The sequence below is a fragment of the Solanum dulcamara genome, chromosome 8 (assembly GCF_947179165.1).
Source record: "Solanum dulcamara chromosome 8, daSolDulc1.2, whole genome shotgun sequence".
Classification (NCBI taxonomy): Eukaryota; Viridiplantae; Streptophyta; class Magnoliopsida; order Solanales; family Solanaceae; genus Solanum; species Solanum dulcamara.
The window spans coordinates 71,779,735-71,806,016 of NC_077244.1; the positions used below are offsets into that span (position 1 = coordinate 71,779,735).

Sequence of the window (26,282 nt, forward strand, 5' to 3'; positions counted from 1 at the left end):
TTCACCTTAGCTTAGTCCAAATGGAACAAATCGAGAAGCCATGAATCGATTGGACCTGCCAATTGAATGACTGGTTACACTCGTGATGATCCACTTTAAGAAGATCCCATTAGATTCCGGAAGCCACTCGAGTGAAGAATGAAGAGCTAATGTTGTTAAACAGTATATATTTAAGCACACAAACATGGTTTTGCATTTATATTACACACACATCTATGATCTATATATGGATAATGAAAGACTTTCTCATGGTTGTGGTTCTTACAACTGAGATTTTTCAAATAGGTTGACACTCTTGTGAGTGCATTTGCAAATTCATTCATTTTTCATTGAATTATCAGGTTCAACTTCATAGGGCCAACAAAACCAAGTGATAGTTACAGCTAATTTTATTGAATGAACTACTAATGTGCCGGCGTGTATTATTTGAACTTGATAATCTGTAAAAATCAATTTTACTACTACTCTCTTGTACTAGGGTTTTTTCTTTTGAGTTATATCGTTCAAAACAGAATGGTTTGACTAGATGTAATTTTTTGTTAGGGGAAGATGACGGAACGTATAAATTACATATTAAGCAATTGATATGACTTGCGAGCTACACTTATTATTAGGAAATAATCGATTAGAGTTTATATTTTGTCTTTAGAAAAGAATAAAGAATTTTGGGTACACAATTTAAAGCTTCTAACTTTCCTTTTTAATTATATCTATTTTATTTATTTTTTTAAAAATAAAATTTACATAATTTAAAAAACTCATAAAAATATTATATATTTAAAAGTAGTATATATATATATATATATATCATATGCAATGTAGAGAGCACGAAAAAAGAAGTTGGTATCCATGTAATTTTTTTTTTTTACGTGCCTCAAACTAATAGCCAATAAATATATCTATTTTTTTTTATACATCAATATATACAACCATATTTTATGCATAACAATTAACAAGTGTACATTGAGTCAAATATGTAACTTAACGCGAAAAAGAAAAGAAGTAAAAACAAGATATGTCCCAGCATTGACATATCAATATATTTTATTTATTTATTTATAGTCTTTTTCCTTGAATATTGATGTGGGGACCAATACAGAACTAAACTAGGATTAATTACTCTTTACATTCAAAAGTTCTTCCCCCTTTCAACCAATTGAGTAGTCACTGTGAAATTTCATCGAACAGTTGGGCTACACATCCATTTCCGTGCTTTGCTCATTCACTGACACTTAACGCAGCCCTCCCAAAGGAAAGCGCCAAAATAGAAGTCTTATCGATATACTCTGTGTGTATACCAAACTACAGAACCGACAACTCCTATTTCAAGCGGCGATTTATAGAAGTATTGTGTGTGTGGTGCCGATTCAGAACTAGGAGTTTGGGGCAATATTTTTTTTTTTGGGAGCTGAAGTGAAGAACAACTATGGAGCTACAGAACACAGTTAAAGAAGCCCTAAATGCACTGTACCATCATCCAGACGACGCCGTTCGAATGCAAGCCGATCGATGGCTACAGGATTTTCAAAGAACTATTGATGCTTGGCAGGTTTGATAATTTTTTCTTCTTTTTTTAATTTTTGGATCTTTTTTAAGTTTAATCAGATGGGTACAGTAATTAAGAGAAATGGGATTTGTGTTTTTGATTTTGAGTGTGCCATTACTGAGCTGATCAAGAATTTTTGATTTGTATGGAGGGGGCAAGAAAAAAAGCATTTTTTTTTTGCAAAGTTACTGTTTATAATAAAATCAAAATTTTTAATTGACCTGAATGGAATCCAATTGATTTGAGATTGTGGCATACTTGATTGATTGGTTATTTTCATTGCTTGATTTTATTTGTACAGTTTTCAATTTGAGTCTGTTAAATCATTAGTGGTTTCTTTATGTTGCTGCAAATGTACTCCTTTTCCCCAAGAAGTCGACGGTGTTGCACCATTGGGTACTTCGAATAAACTTGAGGACATATAGGAAGACAAATACTATACTGGAATTGCCATTAATCTTGGTTGGCTCAGGTAATGGGAGGTGTGTTTTCTGTGGTGATTGATGGTTAGGTTTGAGGAGGGATCATTGGTCAATAAGTAGTCCTTTGAGTTCAGCAGCATAGAAGCAAACACTTACTCCTGTATGTCAAACAAGTTCAGTATGACACTATTTCATATATTATTAAGGTATTCAAATAGCAGATTTTAGGCATTTGGAAGGACTTGCATGTCCAATAGAAAGAGAACATAGGTACAGATATAATTATCTATCTCAAAAAAATTATTTAAGAGTGTATCAAGAGTATTCTGATGGTGTTTGAATTTTGCTGTCATAATGGTTACAGAGTTGAGGAAAAAAGGAAGTGCAAATGCATCATTATTATGTATGTGGTACCCATAACATGGATTCATTCATAATCAATATGTCTGTTTCACATGTGATGGCTTATCACAGGATAGTAAAAAGTTGTTAGCCAATTATGTCTGACTACTGCAGCTTCCTTGGTGACAAATGGAGACCATTCAAGGCCAGTATGATTTCTTTTGTCCGATTTCAGGAGCATAAATGCGACAGTTTTTACTATTCAATAGCAGTTTTTGGGCATTTGGAAGGACATGCATATCCAATAGAAAGAGAGTGTATGTACAGATTGAATTCGGGAAATTCATATCTATCTCAAACAAATTATTTAAGATCGTTTCAAGAGTGTTCTGATGGTTTCTGAATTTTCCTGTCATAATGGTTACAGAGTCAACGGAATAAAAGGAAGTGCAAGTGCATCATTAATATGTATGTGGTACCCATAACATGGATTCATTCATAATCAATATGTCTGTTTCACATGTGATGGCATATCACAGGATAGTAAAAAGTTGTTAGCCAATTATGTCTAACTATTGGAACTTCCTTGGTGACAAATGGAGACCATTCGAGTCCAGTATGATTTGTTTTGTCTGATTTCAGGAGCATAAATGCGACAGTTTTTACTATTCGATAGCAGTTTTTGGGCATTTGGAAGGACATGCATATAGAAAGAGAACGTCGGTACATATTTAATTCGGGAAATTCATTGTCCTTGTCCACGCGAAGGTTCCTTTCCTTTCCTAGCCTATTCAATGTGGTCATGTATGTAATAGAAATCAATGGGAAGACCTCCAAGTTGGGTCAGCATAGATCTCATGAGACCGGCCTACTATTGAAAAAAGCATGTGAATCTTAAAGTCGTGTATCTTTGATGGCCTGTAGTTGCTTTCTTCTCTCCTTACTAGTGTCAAGTCCACTATATCTTTTTGAGAAGGCCAACTCCACTATATCCATCTCAAACAAATTATTTAAAAGCTAAGTTGTGGACTCTTCACTTTCGGTGCCACACCCATGTCGACACGACATGTACCAGAAATGGTTAATCAATTTTGCGTACTTTGACCAAAATTGATAGAGAAATTTGGGACAGATACAATGGTTCCTGAAATCAAAACAAAAGTTAGGGTGAAATCATAATTTAGGCATATGCTTTTTTATCGTAAAAAATATTTATAATAAAAACTCCGCAATCAGAAGGCGATTTAAAGATATTTACGGGTCAACATTGCTGTTGAATGTGCAATAATTCAAGAAGTCTATCATGGCCTCTATATCATTTGCAATAGCCATGTTACACCAAAAAATACATCAAAAAATGACTTGTAAACTTTATTATGACCGTCCCTCAATTGTTGTCCCCGGATTCAATTATCAAGAAGTGTATCCACGGCTTCTTGTACTAATTTCTCCTGACACATTACTAATTCTCCTGTCATAGATCTACTTGTCAAATACAGAGATACGTTTGTACTTAATAATAATTAATAGTGTCAAAATTGCTCTCAAATATTCATGCATTCCTTTCCTAAAAATTGTCCACCTTAATTTAGGCATAGTTTTATTACTCTTTTTTTTAGATATTTGAATGTTTTTAGCCGAATCCTCGTACCCATATCCATATGCCTGGATCCGTACCTCCAAATCTTAAAATTTAAATTGTTATCTGACCGGGCACCTGTGTCCGAGCAACTTAGTTTAAGAGTGTATCAAGAGTATTCCGATGGTATCCGAATTTTGCTATCATAATGGTTACAAAGTTAACGGGAAAAAAGGAAGTGTAAGTGTATCATTAATATGTATGTGCTACCCATAACATGGATTCATTCATAAACAATATGTCTGTTTCACATGTGATGGTGTATCCGACGATAGTAAAAAGTTGTTAGCCAGTTATGTCTCACTACTATAACTTCCTTGGTGACAAATGGAGACCATTTGAGTCCAGTCCGATTTGTTTATGTCTGATTTAAGGAGCATAAATGCGTCGGTGTTTACTATTCTATATTTGTTTTCTGTCTTAAATGTGACTGATTTCCTTAACCATGTAGAAGAAGCAAATAACTAGCGTATTATTGCGATTAATCTGCATGCTAGGAGAAAAGGTATGCCGAGCACATTAAGTGACAAGGGGGATATTGTCCTGTAAGAAGTTTTAATTATATGCAATATAGTCTCCTTCTTCAGCTGCTTTTCTTTAGGCTCATAAGATTTATGTGTCCATACCTGATGATGGATGTTTCTTTTAGGCTGCCTCACATAGAGCGTAAAGGATATAGCTGAGTCATATAGTCGACCCAACTAGTTTTTGGAATGGGATGTAGTTGATTTATTGGCTTGATGTTCATGATATAGAGTTGTACGTTGTCGTTAGCTTCTGTTTATTTTACCTCTCTCTATCTCTCCCTTAACCTATTTCCTCTTAACACTTCTAATTATTCAACTAAAATATGTCATTGCATGCACTTTCTTTTCTGTAATTTGACTGCACATAATGGTGCTTGTCAATTTACTAAGTTTCTTGTATTTGATTAGGTGGCTGATAATCTGCTTCATGATGCATCTAGCAATCAAGAAACTTTAATATTTTGTTCTCAAACTCTCAGAAGCAAGGTAATCTTCATACTGAGCATCCATGGAGGTCTATTCACTTATTTTCAGTTTCTCTATGATGTTATTTACAAGTAAAAGCTACTGAAATGTTCAACTAAATGATATCAGTATCCATCCCTGTCAGTATTTTCTATCAGCAATTTAATACAGGCATTTTCTATCTGATTGGTAGGTTCAACGGGATTTTGAAGAACTACCTTCTGAAGCTTTTCGTCCACTACGGGATTCTCTGAATGTGAGCGAGTTTATCATCTTGACATAATTAATATTTACAATTTGGGTGTTTGTTATCATTAATATCAGTTTCGTTCATATTTCCAGCAGATTGCTTACTTTGATTAACAACCACAAAATTGTGAATCAAATCTGTAGATAACTGTTGCCTGCATGATGCTTGTAGCCTAGTAGGTGGGGTTAAGTTGATTCCTCTTCGTCCTTCATGGAGTACAAAATTGTGTTTTGGCTTCTTTTGTGATATATAAGGCACATATTAAGTACTAGCAATATAAGGAAATAGGTCCTAGGGATGAATGCTTGTTATTCGCCTGACCAAAACTGGAAGTTTTTTATTCCTAGGCAGTAGTCTCTCAATTCAGGTATCGTCACACCGCTTTCATGTTCCGGGATAATGTTAGAGTTATTCCTCCACAGGAAGGAAAGTGATTGGGAAAAAATGTTAGTAGATTTGCTCCATTAAGAACTTATTTGATGGTTTGCCTTCCATCAATAATGTAGTTTGCTAGGTGTCGGGTATTGTAAGATTATATCTTCTTTGATAACTGATAAGTAGACTGTATTTTATTCCCTTTACAGAAGAGGGTATACAAAAAGGTGCTTCTTATCAAAATGTTTCCTTCTAAACTGTCTAACAGATCGTCTAGATAACTAAACATATCTTGTATCCTCCGCTAATAGACAAACTGGCAAAGTCATCTGGATGTACAATAAATTTCTGCACCTACACCACAGTTATTAAAAACAAAATAATTTCTGGGTTTCTGCCCCCCAGGTTTTCCTACTAATGACCTGCTGTGTAAAGCTCCAATATTTAAGGAATTAAAACACTACCATTATTTGAATCAGGAGAGCTTTCATCTAAATGTACTCCAGAAATACGTTGGAAGTTCAATATATGGAATAATTATGAACATTATTGATATACCAAATTGGGTTGAGTTAGAATCAAGAAGAGGAATATGATTATAAAATATACATTAAAAGGGAAATTGTTTTGGATCCTATGCTTTAACATTCCAAATAATTGGTGCGTTGTGCTTGTTAACAGCTCAACTCCTTTATGTGTAACTATGGCTGAGTCCAAGGTTAAGTGGAAAAAGTTTGCTCCAATAGTGTGGTGACTTAGTTGTCCAGCTTGGTGAAACCATAAAAGCAAACTGTTGCAACTCGTTCTTTTTGGGAAGATAACTAATATTATTGATCAATATTACATTATCAACAAATAAAGTAGAAATAAGTATGTAGATTTATTAAATGCTATATTTTCCTCCTGACTATGAGTTTGGTGATTTTCTAAATGCAGACCTTGTTGAAAACATTTCATAAGGGTCCCCTGAAAGTTAGAACACAGGTAACTTCAGATATTTTTGTTAAATAAACAATATGTGACGTTTAATTAGAACATTCTGTACTAAATGCTTTATTATAGATTAGTCTTGCAGTGGCTGCTTTGGCTGTTCATGTGCCTGCAGATGATTGGGGAGATGGTGGTATTATAAACTGGCTGAGGGATGAAATGAATTCTCATCCCGAGTTTATACCGAGTTTTCTGGAGCTTCTTAGAGTTTTGCCTGAGGTATTAGTCTCACTGTTTCTGTTGAAGCACATGGTAAATATTTGGTTCTTACTATGATTTTTATTTGTTGAGAAGGACTATGTCAATTTATTTGAATTGAAGATACAAAATGTTAGAGGTTGCAAAGTTATGTCCTTGTTGTTGCCTTTTGTGAGGAAATATTGCATCTTCTCTTTAAATCTTGAATGATATTGGTAACGGATGTGTCTTCACACAGGAGGAATTTAACTACAAGATAGCTGCTCGACCAGATAGGCGACGCCAGTTTGAAAAAGAACTTGCTTCTGCTATTGAGACCGCACTTAATATCTTGACTGCCTGTTTGAATGTCAATGAACTTAAGGAACAGGTGAGCTTTACTTTTTCCTTTTGTGCCTCTTGATCGTTGGATATTTACATCCTTATTGAACTAACCATCCAACCCCTTAATGATTCTCTCTCACCAAATAGTAGTTTCCTGTGCCTAGAGCATGGATACCAGTTTGACTGAATTTCTGCAATCTCCTGTTAATTTGTGTCTAAATAGTTATTGTGAGCCTCTTAATGATTACCATAACGTCTCCCCCCCCCCAAAAAAAAAAAAAAACAAAAAAAACTGATTTTTGACTCTGGATTTTGGCAATCAATTAAACCTATGGTTCTCTTAATTCTGATAATAGGTTTTGTTGCTTTCTGTATAATTTTCTTTCTGTTCTTTCCCTAACTTATTTCACTTTCTTTTTGTCATGCCAAATTGTATTAAAATTGAGAATTTTCATAATCAGTTTGCTGCACTTCATATTTTCCTTGAGCTCTGGTTGTCTACTGGGATGTATAATGAATGTGGAAACATCATAATGGGGCTGATGATCATTGAAAGAATGCTCTAATTTGATTTGCAATGGGTTAGATGAAAAGTAAGAGGTAATGGAAAAGAGGGTTGAAATAGACGACTGCGAGTTATGTAATCTGATTATAATGTTCTACATCAATTATACCGTTACAGTTATGTAGGATAGTGGTTAGGTGTACAATTTCTGCTTAAGGAATATTAGAATTTTGAACATAAAATGGAAAATTTAATTAGTCCCAAGTATAGAGTATTGCTTTGCTCACTTTCTGGTGCACCAATGGGATGTAAATGATGTTGATGTCATGCTTAGCTTATTAATACAAATTTGTATTGTAAATAGTCCAATTGTGACTCCACTTCCAGCATTCTCTTGTTGATCGACATGTTAAGTAATATTTTGAACCATTATTTAGCGAAAAGAGTTCTCGTGCTTTGTTACATGGAACCCTCATTGTTTGATTGTACACTTGTACAGGTGTTATGATTTATGAGTGTGGATACTCGGTACAGACTCTTCAAAATACACTAAGAATTAGACAAACAGATTTGATCTTTCTGTATATGTAGCATACCCATTTTGGATACACACCTGAGAAAGAGCCCATGTAATATAGGTTCTCTACACAAGATATGGGGTCAGAACCTAGGTTGCTTCACATTGCCTTGGAACTGACAGAGCAGCTGCTAGTTTATACAGATATATGTCTAATCAAAATCCAGATTCTCTTAGCTCTTTCTGTACACACTCTGACCCACTAATTAGTGGGTGAATACTCTAGGAAATGAAAAATATTATATAGGGAAAGATATGTTGTTGTATTATAAAGGGAAGTTGCATGTGCGTACTATCTACTTTTCTTTTTTATTCATAGTTCTTTTAAGGTGAAAATTTGATATGATGACTTATGATTGCTCGAGTATTTTTCCTTCTATTACTAATCGGTTTTCCAATTACATGACAGGTCCTTGAAGCATTTGTTTCTTGGCTACGGCTAAGACATAGGTATTATTTGGCTTCTCTGAGTCCCTTGATATTCACGTGCTGAACCTAGATTTTGCTTTAGCACAAACTGTAATCCTTGTTTGATGGTTCTCTGTGCTTTTGTTTTGTTCCCAAACTAAAGTTGCAAGTTCGGGGGAAGTTGGTCCTTGGTTTCATGGAAAAGCTAGTACATGATGTGTCTTAAAATTTTGTTTCTGAACTTTATGGCGTGTCTTCTTGAATGCAAGAGATTTTCCATCTTCGTTGGATATACTTGTGCAAATTTATAAGTGTTTAACATTGCCTGTCGTCTTTATGATTGAAACATCTTTAAGAGTTGGTGTGCAGAAAAGAGTGAGTGTATTTGAATCAGTTAATTGCCGAATTATATAGAATCCCACATTAGATGTACAAGGCATCCAAGGGATTCATAAGGTTTTGAGTCAGACGACACATTGCCTTAAGGTTTTGGGTTGGATGTTCTGCTCAAGTGGTATCAAAGTAGGTAGAGGTCCTAAGTGTGAGTTTCTACGCTATTGCTAAAAATAAAAATACTTTCACGTTCTTGGTCTATGTAAAAGAATCTGTTTGCACACGAGTTGGCCTGTTGCAGACCTAAATAAATAAATAAAAACGGGTGTTTTGCATATCTAAGTAATTTTTTTTTTGATAAAAGGTGAATAATTTTATTAATGATGGGGAAAAAAGATGTGGGCTTTTAAAAGGCTAGAGAGAGATCTTCTAAGCTGTTGGATCAGGAGATGGGGTATCAAGTCCCAGAATAGATGGTGGAGAGCAGTCCCTTCATTTATTTGGTGGACAATATGGAAGGAAAGAAATGGGAGGTGTTTTGAGGGTAGATCCAATACTTTGCAGAAGATTAAATGGATATTTTTGGTGTAAACTAGCAAATGCATTTTTGAGGCTCTTTGTAATTAGCCCTTGGTTATAACTCTCAGTTGATGACTTTTTGGAGGTCTCCAGCGTATAGGATATGCTGAGGAATTCAAATTACCAGTTTTTTTTTTTTTAAAAAAGTCTAGATAGAGATTATTCCTACCCACTTTGCAGGTCAACTCATGAGGATACCAGTCAACCTTGCTCAGATTATTCACCTAATCATTGATTAGTGGAAGATTTGGAGACCATTTAACACCAAGATTGGTTGAGACTTGAGTGTACTTTATATATTGTATGAACGATATAAACATGTGATGCAGATTACATGGTTGTTTAACACACAATACTAATAGCTAGTGCTGATCACTCTAGTGTTTCTGTTTATTTATTCTGTGTGGTAAGTAGTGTGTTGTGGTTTGATTTACTGGATGGTGTTCTGTTGAGCACTTTCGATGTCATATTGCAGGTCAAATATGCTATTTTTAAAAGATATTCATATTATCATGATATTAATGTTGGTAGACTCAGCTCTCAATCACATGAAATTGACTACTGTGCAGTTTAGTAGAACCATTTTTATGGACTTATATAGTTATATGTCACAATATGTGCAGATAAATTATGAGACAAGGTTTTCTGTCTAGAAATTCTTTAGGTGGTAACTTCTGTTACTATGAAAAGGAAGTCTTCTGATCTTACTTTACTTTTTGATGTAATAAAGTGCAACTTTTAGATATAGTTATATGTCACAGAAATCAATCGCATACTCGTTTAGAACTGAACATTTGTTTTTCCTCATTCTGTAGATCTAGTGTGCATCAATTTTCTATTTCCTGTGAACATAGCAGAATGTTGTTGCTTAATACAGCACTTATTCTATTTCAGGATACCTGCATCGACCCTTTCTTCACACCCTTTAGTGCTTGCAGCTCTCTCAAGCTTGAATTCAGAAATATTGTCTGAGGCCTCCGTTAATGGTACTGTGAATGTTTTGGGTTACTGTTCTTTCTTCTTATAAGTTCATTACTATGATCTTGTGTTATTAGTGCTTCAAACTAGTATAATATACACTTCATCTTGCACCCAAGGGTGTGACCAAGTGGTCAATGAAGTGGTTGAGAGCCATGAGGTCTCAGGTTCAAATCCCAGCGGAGTCAGAAACACTAGTTGATTTTTCCCATATGTCGTAGCCTTGGTGGACAGGGTTATTTGGTACCAATTGCTAATGAGAGATGACAGGTAGCCTGTGAAATTAGTCGAGGTGCATGAAAGCTGGGCCAGACACCGCGGTCATAAAAAAATAAAAAATATACACTTCATCTTAATCTGTTCAAGGTAATCTATTTGGGGATCTTAAATGTAGTTTCAATTCCCGAAAATCCCTTCTTGAAGTGAATTGTTGCTACATCTATTAGCTCAACCAGAAGATATTTGTGATGTTTCAGATTATTTTTTTCAAGGGACAGAAATGATTAAGTTGTAAGTTGTAATACTTTTGAAGGGAACTGCACTTTGGTTGTAGTATACCTGTGGATATATAGAAGTAAAGTTACCATTCTCAAAGAAAACGTGAATTGTAGCTACATTGGAAATAAATCCATCCTAAACCTTTTCAAATGAGGTTTAAGTTATAGAAAATCTGTTGAAAGAATGCAATAGATGTTCAGAGGTAGTCACTGCTTAGTTGGATAAAGTTTAACATAGGGCCATTATTAGTGAGTCCGTTCTTACTGGTTAATAGTCAGTTTCATGTTACACGTCTTACTGTTATGCAGTAGATTGATAAACATTGGAAAAAATAATTGTGGTTCCATGGCCTTTTCCCTTCTTCTTTTGTACTTATAAGCTCCTTCAATTCTCCTTCATTTTATCATGATTATGTGCTCGCTACGACATGTTTGATGGAAAGTTCGCTATGTTTTCCCTATATTCCACTTTTTGCAGTCATTTCTGAATTGATACACTACACAGAAGCAAGAAATTCTGGTGGAGTTTCGTCGGAGTTGGCCTTGATTCAAGTAATTGTTCCTCAAGTTATGAGTCTGAAACCTCAGCTCAGAGATCCTTCAAAGGTATATATATACCTTGTGCATTGAACAGGGAAGTTCGGATAGGTTCATTCTTTTTCTTTTCCTAAATTTACCTAAAGTTTAGACATTTAGAAATTTGTTGTTCTTTTTTGGAGGCATCTGGTTGGTATTTACAATTTCCATTTCCTCTCCTTCCGGGGTCCCAATTTGGGGGATTCCCCAAAATCTCATTCTAGGCCATTGAGTTCCCTAAAAAGCTTTTTACTGTTTGAAACCTTTCAAAAAGTCTATGTTCCTAATGTCTGGCATATTACTTCTCCTACGCACTTGTTTTCTTTATTCCGTAGAATGTTATCCGGTAATATACTTGGTCTCTTGCTGATTGTTTGGCATTCTACCATTACGCAGAATTGGTTGGTGGGTGCTCTAGTTGCGGTCAGTTGAAAGTAAATTTAAATATTATTCTTGGGATTTCTTTATTGTTTTGATAAGTCAAGATCATTCATTGATGTCACCCCGAGATGGTGTCAAAAACTATTTACAGACTGAGCCACTCGCTCAACCACCATTCTCTATTTTGTTGTTCTAATCTTCTGGTATTCTTTCTTTTTTCACAAAAGAATATATAACTCGGGAAATTCTTAATGCGTCGTAAATCCTTTTTACTATCATGGAACATCTTCTATTTCTCTCATTCCAAGTAGTCCAAAAAGATGTACGATGGTCTTCCATACTGCTTTGTTCTGTTGCCGATCTTTGCATTCCCCAACTAGTGATTGCCTCTGCCACCGTCGGCGTCAACAGCATCACTCAGGTTACATCGAACATAGACATTTCCAGGTTCTATAAATGTATTATAAACCTGCAGTTTAGCAAGATATGATCATTATTTCCCCTCCCTTACACAACATCATTCACCACCCTCCACCCTCTTCCTCCTGGTTAAATCATTAAAGTTGTGTGTCGTACGAGAACCATGTCAAGCAAGGTACCTTCTTGGGTGCCTCAGTATCCAATACCTACCTAGTTCCTCCAGACCCTCCCTCCTACCTCTTATTTGCAAACTTCTACATTACAATTTCAGCATAAACTACTCTGCACCTCTCCCCTTTTCCATACCGTCCTACCTTTTTTTGATAAGGCAAAATATATTATTAACAATTGGGGAAGCCCCGTGTACAAGTCGTACACCAGAAGATGAGAACTTGCATCAAAATATGGTTCATAATGAAAGAGATCTAATCCTCTATGCAAATAGGGACCTCATAGGTACACCAAAAGGAAACTAGAGACAATAAACTACTTCACAATTTTACAAAGTTCTATTCCACCCTTCATAAGTCCTGTTTCTCTCTTTCCAAATAACCCACATGATTGCTAAAGGGGCCACACTTCATGCCCTTGGGACTTTTTCTATCCCTCATGTGAGTCCAACTTTACAGCGCGGTGTCTTGTATCACCCATTGCTTTCCGAACAAATTAAAGATCACCTGCCATAACCATTTAGCCACTTTACAATGCAATAGAGGATGGTCTACATCTTCACCCCGTGTTTTTGCACATAATACACCAACTGACACATATGATCCTCCTCTTTCCCAAGTTTTTTGTTGTCAAGATCACAACCCTTGCTACTAACCACACAAAGAAATACACCTTTCTCGGTGCTCTAAGGGATCCAAATTGCATCATGAGGAAAAATAAGTTCCTCTCTCACCATTTCCACTCTCCCACCACCTTCATACATCTGTAATATTGTCTAGTGTGTCCAGCCCATACAATGTCTCAATCATACTGGCCACTAGTATTCTTGTAAAGAAACTCTTCGCCCTCTCCCCTTTCTCAGTCTCTTATAGCCATGTGAAAGTAATGTCCTGTCACCCATGTAATTCATGGTTTTCCCACCTCAGATATTCAAACATTTATGCATTTCTGTAGATTACCATATTATAAGAAGGTGGAAATGCTTCCCCCAGAGTACTATCACCGCACAATCTCACTTCCTTAACCTAATTCTGCTATTACCCACTCTGAATTCTATATATCTTAGGAAAGTGTTCCTCTTTATAATGCTCCTCCACAAACTAACACCATAAGAAGTCATTTCTTTTCCCGAACACGATCCTTATCTGCCAATCCATATTTATGATGTTCTTGGGAGTATATGACCTTGCTTCTATTTTCACTATCTTCTATCCGTTTCTCCGTTGTGAAGGTTTTTTTTCTTTGAAAATGGTAAGATTGTATTCTTCAGCATTAAGGGTATGCTGGCTACCTCCAAAAGAAATAATTACAGATTTCGTATCAAATCTATAATTTGATCTATATCATCTATACAAAGTTGTTTACACCAAAAAACGTAAAGATACTTACAATTCCATTGTGAAGGGGTTTTGCAGTGACACGATAAGTTATTGAGGTTTAAAGTTGCTTTGGTATTTTCTCTTTTTGTTTTTGTCTGGAATCCCAACTCCCATTTCCTCTCTTAAGGCTAGATGTTTGATTAGTCTTTTTAGTTGGGTCAACCACTCCTCTGTAATTACTGTTGAATCTTTCCTAGAATTTATCAGCTCCATAGATTTATGTTGATAGTTGTGATAGCTGTTTTTTGCCTTTCTTGGAGCTGATAATCTCTTTGTAATGCTTGCATCTTCTTGATGCTTTTTGTTAATGATATCCTTCTTATTTCATCAAAAAAAAAGAAGAGTGGTTGTTCTCTTAATTATTTGACCATCCTGGTGTTTGTCTCTTCATTTCTAGGATGAGGAGGATATTAAAGCCATTGCTCGTTTGTTTTCTGACATGGGTGATGCATATGTTGAATTGATTGCCACTGGTAGCTATCCTTCCTCTCTTTCTTAGTTCCTTCCACATGTAATTTCTTTTTCTTTGACTTCCCAAAGAAGTTTGGTGTGCTTAAAAAGTATGTGATATTTGTTCTTACTTATGTATAACCAAAAATGACAACTGTATTCAGGTTCTGATGAATCAATGCTGATTGTACATGCATTACTTGAAGTTGCTTCACATCCTGAGTTCGATATTGCTTCCATGACTTTTAACTTCTGGCACAATCTTCAGATGATTTTGACAGAAAGGTGAATGCTGTTAGTACTTTCAAATCAGTCTATTTGCTGCAAACCAATTTTTGCATCTAAAATTGTACTTATTCAGGGAGTCATATAGAGCTTTCGGCGATGAAACTTCCATTGAGACAGAGAAAACTCGTAGGTTGCAGGTTTTCCGTTCATCATATGAATCACTCCTCTCCTTGGTGAGTCCTCTGGAATTAGGAGCAGGCAGTTTGGTTTAGACATATAAGATTTGTTGCGTTTAACTTATCGTGCATGGCTTCATATCTATCTAATTATTTCAGGAGACAAAAACTAATGTAATTTCTTTCGGGATGTGATACCCTTAGTTTATAATCACAGAGATTGTTTGCCCATTCTTTTCCACTTTTACGTTTATGTTTGTATTTTCACTGTCAGGTTACTTTCAGAGTTCAGTATCCTCAGGATTACTTTGAGCTCTCCATGGAGGACCAGAAAGATTTTAAGCAGACAAGATATGGTACCATTTATTCTGTTGATCTTGCCCTTGACTCTTTTTTTTTTTAATCAAGTAAATATATTTTCATTCATAAACAAGGCCAAACTGGCTGTATACAAGGTGTTTACCAAAAGATAAAGAATCTACAAGGAGATATGTTTCTCTACAAACTCCACCCAATTGTCTCTACAACAACGAACTTTTTGTGAGCACCTAAAGAAAATGAGTGAACAGGACTACTCCTCAACAGAGAGAAACTCGACTCTACTTCAAAAGCTCTCCTATTTCTCTCTCTCCAATCAATTCACGTTAACACAAGTGGAACCATGTTCCAAGCACTTCGTCTTCTGCTCCTTCTCCCAACAAGAAGTCTTTCACAACTTTTGACATTGCCATTGGAGTGCCAACCCACCTAAACATACCCCACCATAACCTCATGGTAAGCCCACAATATGTAGAAGAAATGATTCACATTTTCGCCTGCCTCCTTGCACATGCAACACCAACTGACACATACAACCTTCCACCTTCTGAGATTTTCCGCTGTCAAAATCACCCCTCTAGCAGCTAGCCGAGTGAAGAAGCACACCTTCGTCGGTACCTTTGGAAGCCATACTGCATTACATGGAAAAACATGCTCCTCCCTGATCAAAAGTTTCTCATAAAAAGACTTCATAGAGAACACTCTATTGTTCCCCAAGCCCCACCATTAAGCATTGGGCTTATCAACCGGATTGACTTACCTATATAGTAAGGCTAACTGTCTTTGAAACTCAGCACTTCCCGATTTTGATATTCCCTTCTAATCTCAAGTCCCAAAATGTCTCTCAACATCTGTCTCCCTAATTGCTGAATTGTCTAGTCTTTTTGGCAAGATACTCTTTACAATGTCTGGAGTTCATCCTTCCGTAATAGGTCTCCACACCTGCTATGCCCCCAAAAACTATCCTTCCATCTCTGACCTTGAATGAGATATTTTGCCAAAAATAATCCCATCCCTTCATGATATTCATCCGCAAACCACACCCATAAGGCAAAGTGATATCCCTAGTTCTCCAACCCCTTCCATAATCCCATATTTATCAACTATCACTTCCCTCCATAAAGCTTGTATCTCCATCCCAAACCTACAAAGTCATTTGTCTAATAAAGCTTTATGAAAGACTTTTAAACCTTTAATCTCAAGGTCTCTCCATTTTTTAGGAGATGTGACAATCTCCCTCCGCACCAAGTGAAATTTCCTTTCACCGTTCGCCTCTTACCCTAAAACTGATATGGTTTCTTAAAGTTTTTTTTTTATGTCATTGCATTTTATGATTAATCATCCATTATTGTTCATGGCTTCATGCATAATTGACCATGTACTCCCCACCCCACCTCCCCAAAAAATAAAGGATGAAACCCAAGGATTTGGCCTAGTGGTCAATGAAATGGGTTGAAAACCATGAAGTCTCGGGTTCAAATACCAGCAAAGACAAAAACACTAGGTGATTTCTTCCTATTTGTCCTTGCCATGGTGGGTAGAGGCAGGTATCTCATGGAATTAGTCGAGGTGCGCGCAAGTTGACTTAGACACCCAAATATCTCAAAAAAAAGTTTTTGGTTTTCCTTGCTTCATGAACTGGAAGTTATATTTAGTTGGTCAAGTTGGATTTTTGGAGCTTCTGGCAGTTTCTTATTATGTACTAGAGGACCCTTCGGCCCCAAATGGGAAGATTGTATCTTTACATGTTGCCCTATTGTATTATGGTTAGCAAACATCATTTAGGTGCTTTTACTTTGTGTTTTAACCTTATTTTTAGGATTGATAAAGATGACTTTTAGTTCTAAGGAAGTCTTGTACTAAACATTAAGTTTATAGACTAATTCTTCATGATAATCATACAAAAAGACAATGTTGAAGGGTTGATGCCAACGTAGGAAATAATGTTCCATGACCTTATCACCTTGTTCTTAAGAAAAAGTACTACCAAAATTAAAATGCAGAAGCAAAAGTAGTGGCTTATGCTTAATGCCTCTCTCTTGCCAATGCTATCAAGATCCAGAGCTAGTGAAGATAATTTTCTTAATATCTTGAACTTCATCGAAATATCTTATTTATTCCCCTCACTTGTGTGATCACTATCCGGAATCTTCTCCATTGTGCTTTATGCCTTTGTTATTTTAATGTAGATCACCAAACTTTTTGGTGTGAATCATTCTCCGGCAGTTTACATCATTTTGGCTTTCTTTTCTTTAGAGAACAAAAAAAATGCATTATACATTGGGGACAGTAACGGTTTAATTGCATTTATAAGCTTATATTTGACTGGTTTGTTGTCTTGCTCTTCAAAGACATAGCATAATCTCAAAGAGCTAGTCTCTTAGCTTATCAATATGTGTCAAGTGTCTAGCTCAATCTGTACCATCTATGCACCTTATCAGTTATTTCCGTGATGACACTTTCTTTATTACCATGTTGTCTTGAAATTTTAAAAAATCAATCATGAATGTGCATCAACTATTGTGTTGAGAAGAAATGTAAGAGATCAGATTTTCCACCATGCTAACTTACTCTGTGATGCTGCCATGTGTCAGCTGTTGCAGATGTCTTGATTGATGCAGCATTGGTTTTAGGAGGTGAACCTACCTTGAAAATTCTCTATATGAAGCTAGTTGAGGTGCGTACTACTACTGTAATCCTGGAGAAATGGTTGACTTTCTCAAATTAATGTACCAAATGTGAGCCACCAGAATTATAGGGACGAAAAATATTTAACCCACCACTTCTGGAAGAGTCATAACTAGGTTGAAGTCTTCCCTTTGGGGTTGTGGATGTGTTGACTACATTAATTAGCTTTGGTATGTCAGTGAAACTGACTTATTTGAATTGTGCTGGAAATTGTACAATTTTTTTTTAACTAAAGGGTGATTCTGCTTGCTGAGAGTCCTTCAAGTTGATGCCTGCCAAAGGGTTGAGTCAGTTGTAGTGGTAACTGTAAAGCTGCTGCCCGAAAACTTGTGATTTGGCTTGTCTTAGAGGTGGTGGTCATCCTGGCTTCCTTGTGGTGTTTCTCAGCTTATTCTAAACAAAATCTTGCGTATAAAGACAATTTGTTTTGACCCTCTTTCTCTCTGAGTACAAAATTTCTACACAGCTGATCCATTTGAATTGGATAAATAACAACCGATTTACACTAGCACAGTTAAGAAATCAATTGTTTCCCACATGACATCGTGATAATATCTAAGAAAATTTTGCCGCAATCTTCAATTACTTAACATATCAGATGTTCTTTTTTGTTCAGCAACATATCAGATTTTCTTACTGCAAGTAAAACTTGAAAGGCTGAAGTCCTGGGGCGTAACCTCCTGCTCATTTGGAATTGTTATCGGATCTCTGCAAAGAAAAAAAATTTCTCTTGGATACATTGTACATGCACTTAGGTGTAAATTTTTTATAAAAAGTTGCTTCTTACAATTTTTCTCACAAATTTCAAGTCAATTCAAGTCCTTGTGTTCTGGACAATTTAACTTCTTGTAATCTTAATAAGGATAGAGCAGTTGTAGAGCAAGGCAGATTTAAACAACATAAGGTTGGAAATTGCTGGTAACTGGTAAAGTTGCTGCCATGTGACCAGGAGGTCACGGGTTCAAGCCTTGGAAACAGCCTCTGGCAGAAATGCAAGGTAAGGCTGCGTACAACAGACCCTTGTGGTCGGGCCCTTCCCCGGACCCTGCGCATAGCGGGAGCTTAAGTGCACCGGGCTGCCCTTTTTTTTTTTTTTTTAAGGTTGGAAATTGCTGTTTTCATTTGGTTCTTCGAGATTTTGGGTGTTGCTTATTTTATAACCTCTCACTAGAACTTCCTGACCTTGGTTTCTGCTTATGAAAATTGTGAAAGACATTTGAACATTATGTCTCAGATACGAGATCAAGTATTCACATTTTTCGCTAATAAAAAGTTTCAGACTTTCAGTTCAAAAGGTCTTTGTTAACACTATTTGGCCGTAAAGTTGTTTTTCTTTTTGGATATTGACATTTCCTGATATTTACAGGCCATCAATCACTGTGGAAAAGATCAGAATTCGGATTGGCGTCTTGCAGAGGCTGCCTTGTATTGTATAAGAGCTATATCAGATTATGTTTCTGATATTGAAGCCGAAGCGATGCCCCAGGTTTGAATGATGATTGAAAATAATTCCCATTCAACTTTGTTTTACTTAAGAAATTGTGTTAATTTGTTTTTCTTCTTTGTTGCTTTACTATTCTAACTTGTAGGTTATGTCTTTGCTTCCTAAGCTGCCTCGTCAACCCCAGCTACTTCAAACAGGTAGTTAATTGTTCCCATCAAAGTGAGAGGTGATTGGATTCGTGGATGTTGGTAGGTTAGGGGGATTGCATTAAGCCAGATAATAATCTGGAATCTGTATGAATGTCATCATCCTTATCCTCTTCTTCCTGTCCCATATCCACGAACCAAACATTCCCCAAGAGTGTGCACTCTCCACCCTCTCCTCTTTGAGTGTTACTATTTTTGTTATATGTCTTAGTTGTTGGCAATCTGGTGTATGCTGTCATTTTCTGCCAAATATTCTTATAGATATCTTTTAACTGCTGATGAGATGCTGATTTGACTATTCTCTTTTGTACTTTGAATTTACTAATTTCCAGTCTGCTTAACAATCGGAGCTTATTCAAGGTGGCTTAATACTGCATCTAGTGGACTCTCATTCTTGCCCACACTCATTGATATTCTTGTGAGTGGCATGAGCATGTGTGAAGATTCCGCAGCAGCAGCTGCTTTAGCTTTCAGACACATATGCAATGGTAAATACTTCGTTCAGTTTCTTATGTTTATATTTAGCTACTTTTTAGTGTTTGCTTGTAGTAATTCTGCCTTTTATCCAAAAAAGTGATACTTCCTCTGTCCCAATTTATATGATGTTGTTTGACTTGGCATAAAGTTAAAGAAAGAAAGGAAGACTTTTGAAACTTGTGATCTAAAACAAGTCATAGATGTTTGTATGGTGAAATTGACATTTGAAAGTTAAATTGTTACTAAATGTAAAAATATATCATTCTTTTTGGGACTGACTAAAGAGGAACGAGAAAATTTATGTGATAGAGGGAGTATTTTTTTCATAAAAGATCTAACTATTTTCATTAGTCATTATCCTTTATTTCACGGAGTATTTTTTTGTTAAAGTGTAAGAGATCTCTAATATTTGACAATTGATGAAACTTTATCACTTTATGGTTTGGCTCTGTCAACAATTTAATTAATATTTGTACTAGTTGGTGGATATTGATATACCTCTTATTTCAAATTCACGTCCAGTTTATCTGTGGCAGCTTTTTTATAAAGAGAATTCGGGAAAGGGACAAAAATACCCTATCCTATGGAAACTGGCTCATCAATACCCTCCATCTAAGTTGCGCGATCTAAGTTGCGCGGATTCTTCACTTTCGATGCCGCACCCGTGTCGAATTCTCCAAAAATACACTACTTTTGGAGAATCCGACACGCATCCGTTGACATTTTTGAAGAGTCCGAGCAACATAGCCCTCCATCCACCTTTTGGTCTAAAAATGCCCCCAATCTATTTTTTGGCTCAAGAATATCCCTAAAACTAACACCCTAAACTTGATGGTTTTTTCTAATTTTAAAAAAGCCAGGTGACCTATTTTGATTGACCACATATATTACTTAATTCAAAATTTAATCCCACCCATTTCTTTAATCCAAACTTGCCCCTACTAATCTGGCCCGTTCTTTATAATCTAAATCACCCACTGATTTTTTTATCCCCACCCATTTTAAACTCTTGTAAATATTCTAGAGAAGCCGCAAAGTCTTGCAACTCTGAATCTTTCTCCTAGCCTGGTAATTGGGCATCTGATTCCTTTCTTGAATTCCCTTGCTCAAGCTATTCCGCAACTTGGAACCAAGTTGTTATCTCATCTCCTTGCACAAGAGCATTTTAAGCAGGATATAACAACAACAAATGCAGTAGTGCCTCTTGTGCAGCTAGCAGACTGTTGAAATGTGTGACCATCTCATCTAAAAGATTAAGCTTTTAGAGAGAGTACTTTTATTATTTAATTGTATTCTCAACACTCCCCCTCATGTGTGGGCCTGAATTTTTTTTCATGGGTCAAGCACGTGGAAATTCTTTTTGATATGGGTGGCCGTGAAATTCGATCTCTGATACCATGTTGAAGTGTGTGACCATTGCTTTTAGAGAAAGCACACTTTTATTATTTAATTGTATTCTCAACACAGACATTGATAACAAAAATTAGGGCCAGATTATTAGGGAAGAGCTTGGATTTAAAAAATGAGTGGGTTTAATTTAAAATTTTAAATTAAGTAATATATGTGGCCAATCAAAATAGGCCACGTGGCTTTTTAATATATTTTTTAGAAAATTTCATCAAGTTTAGGGTGTTAGTTTTAGGGGTCTTCTTGAGCCAAAAAATAGGTTGCGGATATTTTTAGATCAAAAGGTGGATGAAGGGTATTGATAAGCCATTTTCCAGATGATAGTGGTACTTTTGGCCCTTTTGTGAAGAGAATTTTTGAGTCAATCTTTTCTTAATTTTGTGAAATTGCATCTTGGTTTCTCAGTGCATCTGATAAATGGCCTGGTGAATTTGCTCCTTCTCGGAGTTAACATTCTGGCCAGAGTTAATAGTTCTTTAGTTCAAGCTTGTTTCAAAATTTTATTTGTCATTGTAGATTGCAAGCAGAAGCTTTGTGGGTCACTAGATGGTCTGTTTCAAATTTACCAAACGGCAGTCATTGGAGAAGGTCCCTTCAAAGTTTCTGCTGAAGATTCATTGCATCTGGTTGAAGCTTTAAGGTGTTATCTATTTCTTAGAAGCTGATCCCTAAGTTAGTTAGGCTCTTTGTCTTGTTAAATCCTTACTCTCACCACCCACCCTAAAACACACTGGTCCTTTTTTTTTTTTTTGCAGTATGGTTATTACAGAACTTCCTTCCGAACATGCTAAGAAGGCCCTTGAAGCAGTATGCCTTCCATCTGTTGCTCCATTACAAGTAAGTTTCCTTTCTAAGATTTTATGAATGACTTGAAGTGTCAATTTCCAATAATTGGACTTGACTACCAGGAGATAATCAATCAAGGTCCCCAAGTTTTGGGGCAAAAAAACGCTCGGGAATTAACAGTTCATTTTGATCGACTTGCAAATATATTCAGGTACAGGAATTTCCTTGTACCTTCTTTCATCTGTTTGATTCTGTTTGCATATCGTCAATTTTGGGACTGAAACCATTTGCAGATATGTAAATCACCCAGAAGCAGTTGCAGATGCAATTCAAAGACTTTGGCCAATTTTCAAAGCCATTTTTGATGCGTAAGAAAGCTGTTTGCTGTATATTGCTTTGGATAATTCTTTTATTATAAGTTTTCCTAATTGTTGTGTTTGATGATATTCCCATAGTCGTGCTTGGGACATGCGGACAATGGAGTCTCTTTGCCGGGCTTGTAAAAATGCTGTAAGTTCAGATGATGTCAAACTGCTTTTATGTTACTCTTTTAAATTGTGATTGATAATATTCCCTACAGCTTTTTTAAAGTGACCTGTTCTGAACTCTGAAGACAAAGATGATCTAGTCCGAGTCCGCCAACGAGCAAATGGTATTACAACTTTCCTAACTCTGATGATTTCATCCATTAGGTACGAACTTCTAAGAGGCTCATGGGAGTTACAATTGGGGCGATGCTGGAAGAAATACAAGGACTATATGGACAACACCACCAACCGTGTTTCCTTTATCTCTCTAGTGAAGTCATTAAGGTATTTGAGTTCTTTCTTACATTGCAAAGTTTTAACCAAATTTGCAATTTCCATTTTAAGCAACAGTTGGACCTTCTGCTGCAGATATTTGGTTCTGATCCATCCTGTGCAAATTACTTGAAAGTTCTCATTGAGTCTCTCTTTAGCCATACAGCATGTCTTCTTACAAAGATTCAGGTACAGTCTGTTGCTTGATTTTGCATTTTACTGCTAGTTATATAAGCTAACTCCAAAGTGTGGGCTGTAGGATTTCACCTCCCGACCGGATATAGCAGATGATTGTTTTTTGCTGGCATCCAGATGTATCCGATACTGTCCTCAACTATTTTTTCCTTCTACTGTGTTTCCATCATTGGTGGATTGTGCCATGGTCGGTATCACCGTGCAGCACAGGTAAATCCTCTCTATTTCCTTTTCACCCATGAGTATCCTTGCCTTTTTACATCTATTTTGATGTAAAGAGGAAGCTCTGGTCTTACACATGTAGAGCGATGAGGATTTTGTATTCTGGACAGCAACATAAAATTGTGAGAAATGTGAGATAAATTGGTAGAATTTGTGAGGACAAATGTCTTATGGTTGAATCTTGGAGGCCCCAATAATTTCACCTCTTCAAGCCTAGAATACTATTGTTGAGATATATACCTTCATAGGCAAAAATTCAATTTCATCTTTAAGTGCAACATTTATATTTAACTATCTGATACGGACCTCAAGCTGGTGGCTGCATGTCGTATATGCCATGTCTGTTACATATGTAATTAGTTCAGGGACTGTAACTGACTTGATGACATCTGTGTGAGCCAATTATTCAATTTTATGAATTTTGTTATAATGCCTCGTGATAGTATCTTTTCACTGACAAAACAACGGTGAATTTCTATTGCTTGACCTCTTATTATGTAATGGTTTCGGTATAACATAAAGTTCAATTTAATTATTTCTCACATGTTGCATCTGGCTTAGAACTTCAATTCTTCGAGTTGTTTGGCAGCACAAGTCCAAGCTGCTGTGGTTGTGGTGCGTTGTACATTAGATCTTGCAATCACATTTTCTTTCTTTCTTTCCTAGGAGATGTTGCTCCAACTAGAATGCTATACTTAGACTTATAGTGTCCAGCAAAGTGTGTCACCATCCAAACTACACCTGTTATGTTTGATTCTTGTAGAATAATACTTCGTCTAGATCTTATTTTATATGCTGACACCTGAAGCATGCATCCTGATGAGTATCACTAGAGGATGAAATGTGTAGTCCTAACTAGAAAGATAATATTAGGTCAGTCATTGGGAAAAATAATTTTTTTAAAAAAGGTCAGTCATTGTGAGGTAGTTTAGTTTACAACTTCTTGAGTCTCCCTGGAACACCCAGAGGCTCCTCTGACCTAGTAGATCACTAAGGGGACCAAAATCTGATTCCATTCATAAATCGATTTTCTTCCCTATGAGTTAGTATCAACAATACCATGGGTTTTGTGACATTGGCAAATATAACTGTCAGAAAAGAGCGGAGGAAAAGGATTCATGTAGATAACTATGATCCAGTACCTGAATGAATGATACAAGAACCGTGTCACAGGACATGACAAGTTTGATTAGCATGAACTATTTGATGAGACATTAACTCGTCTGATGCTGAAGGAACGCATATTCACTGCCTTGGTTGTCATATTTTATTGCCTCAATGCAATATAAGCAGCAGTTCGTTCATTCCATATCGTATGGATTTATATTTGTTTCCAAAGTCCATTGCCTACGATATGCATTACAGAGGCTAAGTGCCCAACATCTTTAGTAAAAGTATACTGTAGTTGAATGTTAATCAGTCGAGCATAGAATCATCTTTTGATACTCTCTTTTCAATTGAAGTGTCTTAGTTTGATTAGGCACAGAGTTCAAGAAAATAATGGAAACTTTTGAATCTTGTGGACTTAAACTATAGATGTGATTAATGTATCAAGATGTCCTTTGAATCTTGTGGTCTTAAACAAACCATGTAAAATGTTGGAATTAGAGAGTTACCAATGGCATTCTTTCTGAATCAGACTAAAAAAGAAATAAGACACTTACATTGAAATGGAGGAAGTATTTCATTGTCCACTCATCTATCTAATTACTAGAGAACCCTGTGAGGAACTGCAGGGTAACTCTGGCCCTGTTATATTTGGATTTCTCCTTTTCTAGTAATTCTGTTATCCATTTGGTTTGATATTTTATAAAGTTTTGATTGTTCTAAATTTTGAAGTATTGACTGGATCGTAGGGAGGCTTCCAATTCAATATTGAACTTTTTGTCTGACATATTCGATCTTGCAAACTCTACACATGGAGAAAGTTGCCTATCCATAAGGGACAGCGTAATTATTCCTCGAGGGCCCACTATCACCAGAATTTTGGTTGCTTGTCTAACTGGAGCCCTTCCTAGTTCACGACTAGAAACAGTAAGTACAAATCATTTTCTATGGAAGGCAGATGGATGAAGAGAAAGTATTTTTTAGTTGACATAGTTTGTTTGTGTCATTCAAGAGTTACTCTGAGCTGTTCTCTCTGTAGGTAACTTATGCTCTATTGGCATTGACCCGGGCCTATGGGTTGAAAGCTCTTGAGTGGGCAAAGGAATGTGTGTCCTTAATTCCATTAACAGCTATTACAGAATTGGAAAGGACTAGATTTTTACAAGCTTTGTCAGATGCAGCCTCTGGAGCGAATATGAATGGTCTGGTGGTTCCGATTGACGAGATTTCAGAGGTTTGCCGGCGTAATCGAACTGTTCAGGAGATAGTTCAAGGAGCTTTGAGGCCACTTGATCTGAACATAGTAGTTGTATCATAGTGGAGAGGGTGCAGAAGGACCTTTTTTAACCTCCTCCCTTCTCTGCAGGCGGTAGTTTTTCATGATTCTTTGGAGGCTTATTTCATTGCTTGTCCATTCTGCGGCTTGGGAATTTATACGAGTTGATGCGACAAAAGGATGTTGTATTGTTGTTACTTTTTCTACTTGTGGAAAGTGATAGGGGAACTCAAGAGATGCAGTTCACTTGGTTTGGCTTTTTCACTTTCGGTCCTTTTTTCGTGTTTTGGCGGGGTTGTTCGAAGGAGAGGAGTTTCCAGTTTTGAGGTTTAATCCAGGAGTTCAATGTATAAGCTGCTTGTATTTGGTGAGATTTTCCAGTTTAACTGTGTATAGAATGTGCAGTTTCTTTCAGTTCAATAGATAATGAATGCTCAGGGAATCAAGGAATGTGGTATCTCTTATCTGCAAATCAAACATGTTTATCACCTGTTTTCTTTCACTCCCTTTTCACATCATGTAAACATTGCATTGCATCAACCTTTTATATATTTAATCTGATTAACTTACTTTTTAGTAAAGGAAAACCTTTTATTTGTCTGAAGGATGCAATTTACATT

The 26,282-nt window shown here is 36.3% G+C and overlaps 1 protein-coding gene across 3 annotated transcripts; it reads left to right on the forward strand.

Moving 5' to 3' along the window:
* Window positions 1-1,085: 1,085 nt before the first annotated feature.
* On the forward strand, window positions 1,086-26,231 carry LOC129898624 (transportin MOS14). Of its 3 annotated transcripts, XM_055973236.1 has the most exons (27): window positions 1,089-1,549; window positions 4,885-4,962; window positions 5,135-5,197; window positions 6,503-6,550; window positions 6,629-6,775; window positions 6,993-7,124; window positions 8,570-8,610; window positions 10,375-10,466; window positions 11,434-11,561; window positions 14,280-14,355; window positions 14,497-14,617; window positions 14,694-14,793; window positions 15,011-15,092; window positions 17,649-17,731; window positions 19,109-19,228; window positions 19,332-19,383; window positions 19,725-19,880; window positions 21,793-21,916; window positions 22,032-22,113; window positions 22,185-22,273; window positions 22,356-22,430; window positions 22,518-22,572; window positions 22,755-22,874; window positions 22,959-23,051; window positions 23,122-23,267; window positions 25,136-25,313; window positions 25,426-26,231. In XM_055973236.1, the coding sequence occupies exons 1-27, from the start codon at window positions 1,427-1,429 to the stop codon at window positions 25,702-25,704; spliced, it is 2,883 nt and encodes a 960-aa protein (XP_055829211.1). In that variant the 5' UTR covers window positions 1,089-1,426; the 3' UTR covers window positions 25,705-26,231. The 3 variants fall into 3 exon arrangements, with proteins under 3 accessions (XP_055829213.1, XP_055829211.1, XP_055829212.1); XM_055973238.1 differs by lacking the exon at window positions 25,426-26,231 and having other exon boundaries at window positions 1,086-1,549; window positions 25,119-25,293; XM_055973237.1 differs by lacking the exons at window positions 1,089-1,549; window positions 4,885-4,962; window positions 5,135-5,197 and having other exon boundaries at window positions 6,634-6,775.
* The last annotated feature ends 51 nt before the right edge of the window (window positions 26,232-26,282 follow it).